The sequence below is a fragment of the Pteropus alecto genome, unplaced genomic scaffold (genome assembly GCF_000325575.1).
Source record: "Pteropus alecto unplaced genomic scaffold, ASM32557v1 scaffold90, whole genome shotgun sequence".
Lineage (NCBI taxonomy): Eukaryota > Metazoa > Chordata > Mammalia > Chiroptera > Pteropodidae > Pteropus > Pteropus alecto.
Window position 1 is genome coordinate 1,861,206 of NW_006429894.1, and position 11,190 is coordinate 1,872,395.

The following is an 11,190-nucleotide window of genomic DNA, read 5'->3' on the forward strand; positions in this document are numbered from 1 at the left end:
CGCTCCAGCCGCGGGCCGGGGTCCCGGGGACCTTCACGGGGTCACAGGCGGCTCGCATCGGAGCGGGGGGCGTGTTTTCAGTTTTCTGTTTTGCTCCTGAAACTCACTTGGCGAAGAAATCCTTCTTCCTTCCTTTCCCCCCATTTCTCACCCCCCCATCTCGCCACCCCCCACTCGAAAAATACGCCCAGCGTGTGTGTGTGTGTGTGACTGGGAAATGCACTTTAAATTCCTCACTGTAACCGAATCAGTAGTTGATTTTTGCACCGAGGAGAGAAACTAAGAAATATTAGGAAAATAGGAGAAGTCTGTAACTTCCGATGATTTCCTGTGGCGTTTGACGTTATGAGGTGGGGGGAGGGGGGGCGGGGTACTTGACCCCCAAAGTGTAGTTTTTGGCATTAGCTAGATTATCAGAGAGGTCCCTTGAGTCCATTGAAACAAGGCAGTTGTGCTATGGCCCAAGAAAGGTCCTCTTGCAAATTAATTTATACGGCTTGTCACTTCCTATGCTTCTAGATTGTTGTATTAAAAAATTTTTAAAAAGAATATTTATTTAGAAGCCCAAACTGGCAGTGCTGCCTTGAAGGAAGTGTATGTTAAAAACAGCCACCGTGCAAAGACCCTGAGATGTTCTTACCAGGAAAAACTGAAATATATTAACACTTTGGTCACGTGGGCATTGTGGTGACAGACTTTAATCTTTTATCTTCGGGCAGAAAGAGATGAAAAGGGAACTATGTTTTGAAAAAGAAAAGTGCCTCAATAGAGTTTAATCCGCTTTTGGAAATTAAAGCAATGAATAGTTTGGGTGTGTGAGAAGTTAGTGAAGAAGTTGCTCATTTCTGAATGAAGCAAAGCAGCCTTACTGTCCCCAGTGAAATGATCTAATATTGAGCCGTTGGCGAACTTCCCCCGGTAATTGACATAAAGCAAGACTTTTTGTGTCAGCCTTGGAGTCTTTTGCTGCTTGAAACATGCTTAAGTAGAGTGGTCACATCTCAAGAAAAGTTACGCGGAGCACATTTAAGGAGCATTACGAATGTTTCACGGTGGTCAGGAACAGGGCCATCAGGTGGGACCAGGTAGCCATGATTCACACTTAAATTGACAGAGCTTTGAAGAAAGCCCCCGGAACCTGTTGTCAAACTCTGCAGGCCGGAAAAGCTAGAGATGCTTAGGACACACTGGCCTTCCAACTTCCATTCAATAAGATAAAGGCAGTGCTTTACATTAAAACAGCACTTAAGACTCTACAAAGTACTTCCACGCGTATTATTTAATTGATAAAACCCACAATTATTCTGTGACGTGAACAAGCACTTTCGAGGTGAAAAAAAACAGGCTCAGAGATTGAATGTTTTGCCCCAAATCTCAAGTCCCGAGCCTCCGCTCTCTTAAGCTGCTCATCTGGGAAAACGAAAAACAAACAAACAAAAAAGAACTTTATTTCTGCTACATCGTGGTCATTTATTTACATGGCCTATATTGAGACAAGAACAAAATTAGTTTTTAGAGTTAAGAAAATACCGTCTGTTATTTATTTGTCATAGGACGTTAAATATAAATATAACACAGTTCTTTTTCGTTTAGGGAAAATCCAGAAAGAACCTTTGAGTTGGTATTGAAAGTCAGATGTCATGCCACTGAAAACGAAGGTATGTGCGTTTCGTTAATTCCTCAAACGAGTGGGTCCAAACACGTGTTTATGATGTGGACCGCTGCAACGTGACAGTGTCGGGAACCTTCTGTGTCCTGCATCCGGTACCTCGGATTGCTGGTCATGAAGGTGATGCTGGTCTTTGCCGTGGGCATTCGCTCTGCGGCGTAAATTTCAGGAGCAGGTTGCACATGCAACTTACAGCTCAGCCTCACCATCCGCTGAGGCAGTGGGGGCCCGAGGGCACGCCTTTTCATTCTCGTCCTTCGTCTTTGCACATTTAGCTCCTTTTTTAAACACCAGTGACAGTCCTGCCAGTAGAGCCACCGGCGCCACGGCAATCCCCTTCCGGCGCTTCCGGAACGGCCCCTTCTGCTGGCTGTGCTCCAGCGGCACAGGGCGTCCAGCGACAGGTAGACAGCCGTGTGACATTCCTTGGAAGGGTTTCAGCCTTCGGTTCCATGGAACTTCCTGAAAAGATGAGAACACTTTGATATCGTGGTTTTTCTCAGTTTTCCCCCTTTGGGCGTGTGTGTGTGTGTGTGTGTGTGTGTGTGTGTGTGTTGGGGACGGGTGGTGGGAAGGAACAATGGCTCTCTCGTCTCTTGTCAGTGTGCCCTGTGCGATGTGTTTTCTGGCTCCGTCTCCAGTGTGTGATTTTCCTAGCAGCGTCCTTAGACCCGAGAGAGCCTGCCGATTAAGTGTGGGAGTCTGTGGGGGCTCGTGGCCCGTGTGGAAGGCTTGGTGGCCCGTGTGGAAGGCTTGGTCGGCTGACACTCTGAGCTCCATGAAACGGGCCAGCGATTACACGCTCTTAGGTGATTTGGAGCTGCACAGCTGAATATAGGGGCGCCCAGCCCAGCTGGGGCTAAATGGGCATGGCTAACTGTAGAGGGGAGGTCACACACAGTCCCACCGCCCCCAGCTTGCTGCGCTGTGGCCCGCAGGGACAGCAGCAGCGTTCAGGTTTCTCCCTGGCGAGGGCAAGGGCCGGTCGTAGGTTGTAGGGAGCTTTTTCTGATTCGAAATGCTCTCATTTGTTGTCCTGTGCGGACTACACTGTGTCCATTTACATACTTTTCAGGCCCAGCAAGTTCTCTTTGAAGACTCAAGCCCATGCATTTTTTTTTTTTCAGTGCCAATTTAAATCTACTCTGTATTCTGAAATAAATCAATCTTCCAAATACCCACCATGACGTTAGGGAAAGTGTGCACAGTCATACTCACCTGATGTGTTTGTAAAACAAGCCTGATTCCTTTGGAAAACACGATTTCTCTATAGTTTTAATTTTTTATTTTTATATTTTCCCTCCTAAGAGCAAAGTCTTTTGACTGTTTAAAACACACCGCAGAGTAATCACATTTCTTTTTTAAAATTAAGTTTAACAATATTCCATCTTTTTTACTGTGGTCAGAAGTAGCACTTTATCACATGGTAGCTACACAGCAGAGGCCGCATTACTTCAATTTAAATAATTCCTATGTTGGAGAATGAACCGCTTTGGCTGAAAAGTTCGCTCTAATTTTTAACCTTCTCGACTGAAGGAAAGCATCATTCATCTCCTCTGGGTCAACCGCTAATGATACCCAGAGAAAGAGCTCGTAATTACTTTCAATCGTACTGTTTGTTGCCATGGATGTACCATTAATTTCTGTTGGTCTACAGACATACGTCTGAAATTCATAACTACACAGGTCTATTTTTCGTCTTTTCCTATGTATCAGTAAGAAACAGGATCTAAAGTGAGCAAGCACACGTGATTATTACGAGGAAAAACAGTGCATTTGTGAGAGTTACCAGTAGTCAGTTATTCAAGTCAATAAAGTGTCCCAGCGTCAGCCATGCAGTCTCCTTACGAGTCTGATGTCACCGCTGAGTGTGGGCCTTGGGTGATGCTCCACCTAAGGAGAGTCCAGCTTCAGTTTTGAGGTCCTTAATTAGAAGCTGTTTCTCTATGTGGTAAGAATGGTTACATTAAAATACAAAGAAAGCAAAAAAAAAAAAAAAAAAGTCGTAACAAGAATCTGTTTTCTTGGAAACAATGTTTACAACTTTGTACCCGGAGGTGACTTTGTTGCTTTTTGAAGTGTCCCAATACAAAAGCAATTAGCTCAGACAAAAATGTTTCTACTGCTCCAACTATCACAATGAAAAAAGTGGAGAATCTAACCAGCACCCCAAATCCTGACAATTGGAGGCCCAGGGACTGCAGTCAAAGGAAGTGGCCTCCAGCGGCAGCAACAAGCACAGATGGAGGGGGGCTTGGCCGGTGGGGAAGAGGCGAGGTGCCCATTGCCGAGGCGTGAGGCCGGCAGCCACTCTCCCCAGACACCTCTGAGGCAGCAGAGCGGAGTGCTCCACGCTGCCTCGGTCCTCCCTCCGGTCCCCTCATTCAGACTCATAAACCTCTTTACAATACTGTCACCTCCTCCAGCACTCACTGGGACTTTGGGAGGTGAGTGGGGTTCAAGTTCAGAGGCCCTGGCTTTGAGCAAATGTCCCAGGCGGCTGTCGGGGGACCCTCACGGTCTTGCTGGTGATCCGTGCAGTGACCACTGGGAAGTCACACTCGTGGCTTTCGAAGTGGGATGGCATGGTGGCTCCAGGGTGGCGGGCCCGGGCTGGAGCCTGGATGGGGGTGGGGGTCACACGAGGGAGGGGACAGCCGCATTGGCACCCTGGAGCCATCCCCAAGAGCCAGGGACAGCCGCCGTAATTGTAAGTGCTGCTGACATGGTCTCGATGGAAAGAGGGACCTGCTTCTGTAGCGCCCCACGTGTGCCTGTGTCACAGAGCTGCGATCTTTCCAGAGAGATTGAGTGCTTTATTCCTTCCTCCCTCCTTTTCCCATTTTTTCAGAAACTAGTTATTCCAGTTTGTTTGTTTTTTTCCCCCTGCTTTTGGCCGCTTTTTATTATCTTTTGGCCCCTTAGCTGTTATTGTTTAAATCACTACTTATTAGAAACATCATCATTTGTACCGGACCTGTTCATCCAGCACGGCGAAGATGGAAATACAAAAACGTGGTTAAAATTAAACACTTTCGGCTCCGTTAAAAGTTTCAGCGAACCCTGGCTACTCACGCATTGCATTAACATGGCTAATTGGCAGCAAATTCTAAAGATTTCTGAAAAGCCAAATTCGACCAAGTAAAGTGTTGTTAACTCTTCTTTTGATTGCGACTTAAATAGTATGAATTTGACTAATATTTTAGGATCTAACAAGTTGTATATTTTTTGTGCTCTAGAAAGGAAATGCTACCATATAACTCCAATTTTATGTCGAATTGAGAGTTTGATGTTTCTAAATGTTTAATAGTAATCTTAAAGGGGAAAATGTCCAGAAATTATTAAAGGAAGTTATTATGACATTCCTATTGAACTGTCCATAAAACCTATTTATATCAGAGTCTGATAAATATCTGTTTGTTTAAAGCGGGTGCATTTTTTTTTTTTGTACTAACATTTAAAGGGACATGGATGTAGTAATAGACACAAAAAATAAAATTTGTAAACTAGGATGCTTTAGGGCACAGATGTAAAATTCACTTAAATGATAAGGAAACTTGCTAGTTCATCGAAGGGCGCGTCTAGAAGTAGGTCACAAAGATCCAGCTTCTTCCTGCCTTGTGGTTCTGCTACCCGCAGCGACGTGCCAGTGGGGGGCCTGGTACCAGGGTGACCATCGGAGAGGTTGGAGCCGCTGTGCTCTCTGGCTTATGGGTGTGTCCATGGGGACAGCAGGTGCTGGCTTTACGTGGCCCTCTCTCTCCTTAGACCGTTTCTCAGAAGCCTCCAGGATGTTGGCGCCCAGTGGCCCACGCTGAGCTGGACCCGGCCATTTCTATAATCACGGGTGGGGACGAGGTAGAGGGGTGAGCTGCAGATGCTCACAGCTCGTTCGCTAGACGACTGGGAAGGAACAGATGTCGGGACCTCATTCAAGAGGTCTTCGCATTTTTCAGAATATCGGTTTATTCTGGAACGACCGTCTGATCCAGAAGTGTCCGTGAAGTTTGGGCCGGGGCTGGCATGATCACATCAAGGCGTGTCCGTCTCGTCTACTTTTTAATAGAGAAGTTTCAAATTCTTTCATTTATCCCGAAAAATTTAGATCATAAATATGTCCAGAGACAAGTTATTAACTAGGTTTTGTTAGTGATTCAAAATGACCCTTGTTGAACTGTAACTTGACATAGCTAGCTCTGGCTGAGTGATAGTCTGCATGTGAACCCTTGCGACGCAGACTTGTCTTAAAGGCATTATGTTGATTTTTTGGGGGGGTGGGGGGGAACAACACATTTTCAAACACTAGGACACAGGACTATACAGGGCCCCACAAGTTGAAAAACAGCCGTGAGGGGTGTTGGGGTCTCCCTGCGGGGTCCCCCCAGTGTTGGTAGAACTGATTCCGGTGGCTTTCAGCAGAGCAGTGGGGACACCCTTTCGTGGATGTTCCCCAGATCCCTTCCGTGCCAGTCATCCGGGAGCGGGACGCCAGTGTCTAGACCTCTCTGCCCATCCTGGGAGGCTTCCAAGCCAGCTGCTGTTGTCACTCTCCTGTCCCCTGACTCTCTCTGTCCCCAGCACTCAGGGAAGTACGGCCAGCACCGATGGTCTCTCCTCACTTCTAATAACAGAACTTGTCGGGGCCACACTGCCCCCTCATTCCGCAAAGTGGTCCAGGGCTTCAGAGAAATGGGAAGTAACCCTTCCTCAGTAGAAGACTGGGGATGCCTCCTCTGGGGTGTCCTCCGGGGCTGCGGCCTCGGTGCTGTGTCTGGCCCCCTCTTTCCTGTTGGGTCTATGGCTTCTCCCAAGTGACAGCAGCGGTGGCAGCCCAGCAGCTCACACTAAATCAGCCCTTTGTGCCACAGCTATTCTGGGGATTTTACGTGTCCTATTTAAGAGATAAGAGATGTTTGTCTTCGTTCTGCATGTGAAAAAAACCGCAGGGCAGGAAAATGAAGAAAATCACCAGAGTGGTCTGTATTTTAATCTATTGCTTTTTAGTGGGTTTAATCTACTTTTTTAAAAAAAATAAAATCGGTTGCTCCATGGCCTCTCCTGGCGTAGTAACCTCGCATAAGCTCAGCATAGGTTGCTTTATTGATGTGCGAGCAAATCAGAGTATAAACTATTTAAGCTGCAGGTATTTTTTTTTTTTTTAAATCGGGAATACAGTGTCTTCCCTCAAAGTAACAGATCGAGTATGATTCCACATAGAATGAGCATTCGCATCTCCATGGGGAGCGAGTCTCTGATCTGACAGACCTAGGTGTCTAGAAGTCGTTTTCACAAATCTTCTACATACCTTTTCTCCGTGCCTCTCTCTCTAGCTAGAATGACATCTTAGGGACAAGCCCCTCTTTGCCACCAAACTTCTACTTTTATCAGCACGTCTGACACAGTGTCAGAAAGATTATACCCGGGTCTCTCGTCTCAAGCTTATGTCAACAGCTCACTGCATCCTCTCCTTTGAACCTTCGGCCAAAGAATCCTAACCTAGTACCTTCCATCCAGCATGCAAGTGATGTTTCTCAGCTCACCGTTGCGTCCAATGGCTTGTCCTCTGTAGAGATGCTATTTGCACGGGATCCGTCTGCGTTTCGTGCTGGCCGTGTTCTCCCAGACGTGTCTGACGTGGTGACACACAGACACGTGCTTGTGTCTGGTTGTCTGCGCCCCACGTGAAGGAAGCTCCTTGAGACCTGGGCCACAACGTGTTGATCTGTACCCGTAAGGAAAAGCTTAGCATGGTCCCAGGCGTGTTTAGCGAATATTTACAGAACGAATAGAAGAAACTGGACCGGAGCAGAGTGTCCGGTTCGGCAGTGGCGTTGTGCGCGCTCTGGTGTGACCGTGGCAGGGGGCGTTCGACATATACGACCGCGGGCGTATTGGAATGGGCTGTTGGGGGCATCCCACGCTCAAGCCGTCCCCGTTGGGGACCCATATCTGCTTCCCTCCCGTATCCCGTCTCTGGGGGACCGTCGCTGTCACATGTGTTTACTTTCAAACCCACCGCACGCACCCGAGGAAGCCCTAACGTTCAGGAGGTAGAACCTTTGGGTCGTACACGCGACGAGGCGCCGCAGGAGACGTCACTTACCGCCCAGTGTGGAAGGGACCGCGCGTGTGACGTGGTCGCCGCGTGTCGCTTTGGCGCTGTGCTCACTGGGGACCCTGTCGATCCCCGCGCTCTGGGAGAGGCCACGACTCAAAGTGCTCGCTCTGTTCCCTCGCTCGTGGAAGGATGTGGAACTTCTGCTTTTTCATGCTCGCTGACTGGGGGACAGGATCTAACGTGGCTCTTCGGGACCACGTCTTTGACATGGGCTCTGTTTGTCCCATGAAGAACGGTAGGGAGAGCCGCGCTTGAATATTTGGCCTCCGAGCTTCACGCTCCCTTTCACGCAGCTGCCTGCAGGTGCGAAAAGCAAATCAGGCGTCAGCGTCCGGTACCTGCTGATTGTTGCTTTGATGAGGATGCTGTGAGTTTACATAGTTTTTTAATAGTTTGGTCGTAACTGCCTCGTTAGTACTTTTATTTCTTTGCTCGTTCTTTATTTTTGCTGTTCGAATCTAAGGTGACCTCTCGGTGTCAAATGTCACCAGCTCCCACTGTCACCTGCGGGCGGTGGTGTCAGAGGTTCATTTAGGTTTTTTTGGTCAGAAATTTCTTGTTTTCTTGACTTTCAAGGTAATAAGTTCCTGATATCTGTTGATAATATTCTCTCATTTGCAGGATTCTCTTATGCTCAAATAATAGTCCTCTTTTTTTCCCTTCCAAATTTTTATTTTTCATTTGCGAGTTAGGGGGCAATAGTTTACCCTTAAAAATACATATTTTGAAGCATGTATGCAATATTAGCGGTAGGCATTTGGGGGGTGCCGTAAGCAGGCAGCCGTGGTATTAGATAACGATGAAAATCATAGGGGTTCAGTTTCGGGTGCCTTCCCCATAGGTTCCAAAAGAGCCCTTCTTCCCTAGAAACATGTTTTAATGTTTAACTTCCGAAAACCTTTCCTACCTTCATACTCTTGGACTTCTGCTAAAAAATACTATGGAAACTAAAGGTTTTTACTGTTGTGGTTGTTTTAAACGTGTTTCATTCGAGCTAGGAAGCGCCGACGAGGGCGTCGGGACGGTGGCGTCCGCAGGCCCAGGCGGAGTGGCTTCCCCGTGGTCGCGTTGATTCGGGGCACACTTAGAGTCCTCGCTTATGTAAATTCAGGACACGTCGATCCATTGCAGCGAGTGATTTAATGTGATCTCTAACAGGGGCGTCTTTGCTTCACCTTTCTGTGCTAGACCAGTTGTCGGCCCTGTGGGTTCCTGGGTGGGGTTCCGAGCTTTTTAGGGGGGCATTGGGGCCGTAGCAGAAGAGAACAGTAAAATAGTAGAACTGGGAGGTTCCTTAAAGACCACCTACAGGGGAGTTGAACTTCTGGAGGTCCTGCGTCCTCACCCTGCAGATGTCACTGTCACCAGGCCCAGCGGCTGAGTGAGTAACAGTTCTCACAGCCAGCGTCACACCGGCCTGCTCCCCACCCCCGGCCCCCACCACACTCCTTTTAACATGATCCCGCATGGCACAATTCAAATAACAATTTCTGTAAGTCAGGTGGTGTCATTTACTGTATTTCTCCGATTCAAGTAATTCACAGTGAGCTGTGAACAGCCGACAGCCAGCCCTCAAGGGGGCATTTTAATTTTAAGAAAAGCCTCCTACACGCGAATTAATTAAACAGACTGCCGTCTGCGACAGCGGGAAAGACCTCTGAGCTGGGGACCCACCAGGGCCTCCCCAGTCTCTAGTTAGGTTCTACCCTCCACCCCCATATTGATCTTCCCTTGCAACCTGTGACTAACAGCTTTCGAGGGTGTCTGAGTGTATTTAGAGAATTTGAATTTCGGGAAGGCATTTTCTGTTGTTGTTTGTTTATAAGCTTAATGAAATAAAGGCGTACCAACGTGGCTGCAGAGCTTTATTTACTGACTTATTTCCTTTGATTAGGCTTCCATTTAGATGTTTTAAAGAAGTAGTAATAAAAAGCACTATTTATCTCGCATTTACAATGCGTGAATAACCTTACCAAGAGCCTGCATATCCTGTTTATCTTCCCTACAGTCACAGGAAGTAGGGACGAGGATCCTTTTCGCAAAGGTGAGAAGTGGAGGGTTGGAAGCACTAAATAACTCAGTCGCTTCCGTAAGAAGTGTGGCTGGGATTTGAACCTGTTTTTCTGATTCTATCCTGGACTCTCCACCATCACACTGTGCTACCTGTCAAATAATCATCTTTTCCTAGCAGCATGAAATAGTTCGCAGCAATTTGAGAAAGCTACCCTTTAAGAAAGCCCCAAATGCTGGGCTTGGCCCGAGCTGCTGTGACATGATACTGACTGTTAGCAGACACCAGAAGACGGAGATGGGAATTGGGGCATAAAGGCCGTAGGAAACATTCGGCCCGCTTTCGTGCACTCAGTGAACGTTTCTGAGTGCCATTCACGTGTCAGGCACCGAGGAGAAGCAGTTAAGAAGATGACATTCCTGGAGAGGGTGTGTCAGTTTCAAATCAGCGATCGCAGGGGCGTAGCGAGGGCCGGGACACAGGTGACACAGTACATAGCTCTGAGTATGAAGAGGGCGCGCGGCAACGGGCGTGGGGCTCAGGGGACACGGGACAGAGGAGAGGGGAGAGGCAGGGCGAGTCCTAAGGTGATGGAGGGAGACACAGTCAGATACCTCGTCAGCTCCCCGTAGGGTACCAGGCACTTACCTTTTTCTAAAGCGAGGCAGAGTTTCACTTCTTATTCAAAATCTTGTGTGAATAACGAAGGTTAAAGAATATCTTGCTTTTGGTATAAATATTGACACGAAGAAGCACCGTCTCTGTTAGGATGCCATCTGCCTTGTCAGGGGTGGGAGGAGGTTGTTGTCGGCTTTAGTTTTATTGATGCAGAGCCTAAAACAATTTCTGACTCAACGTATGTGTCGAGTGATTCCTTGCTGAATGGGGAAGCATTGTTTTTAAGGTACGGAGATGGCTCTTAAAGAAAAGGAATGGAAATTGTGAAGGGCATTGAGCGTTTAATAATCGTTAGTAGGTTCGTTTCTTCTTTAAAAGTTTAACAACTTTACCGAATGGGCCAATTTGCAAAAGCGAAGCCCCAGAAGCAGAAGATATAAAAAGCTGCTGCTGAGTAATAATCTTTTCGCCATCTGCCTGTGGCCGTTGCATTCTGCCTTGAACTTGGTCTTCACGGCCTCGACTTCTGCCAGCCATTCAGATGTAGGGTTTTGAGGACAAGCACTTCTTTGGGGCTCCTGCAGATTTTTGGAAAGTGTCTTCCACATGGATGATGATGTTCAATAATCACCTGCTCAGGTATACTGGGAGTAAAGTGAAATGAATAGGAGGCCTATTTTGTATGCCTTACATCTGTTTTTTAAAAAAAGACTTAATGTAAAGAACTTTGAAAAGCTGTAGAGTTTTACCATCATGTGCAATAGGCGCTTTATT

At 47.3% G+C, this 11,190-nt stretch overlaps 1 protein-coding gene across 3 annotated transcripts in view; it reads left to right on the plus strand.

The window, feature by feature from the left end:
* The first annotated feature begins 1,579 nt into the window (after positions 1-1,579).
* The window catches only part of DENND1B (DENN domain containing 1B), a 155,720-nt gene continuing 146,109 nt past the window's right edge, over positions 1,580-11,190 (plus strand). For 2 of the 3 annotated variants that reach the window (XM_015587511.2, XM_015587512.2), the window contains exon 1: positions 1,581-1,658. In XM_015587511.2, coding sequence (XP_015442997.1) covers positions 1,641-1,658 — 18 coding nt within the window. In that variant the 5' untranslated portion in view covers positions 1,581-1,640. Of the gene's footprint in view, positions 1,659-11,190 lie in introns of all 3 variants that reach the window. The other variant, XM_015587508.2, reaches the window with a different exon arrangement.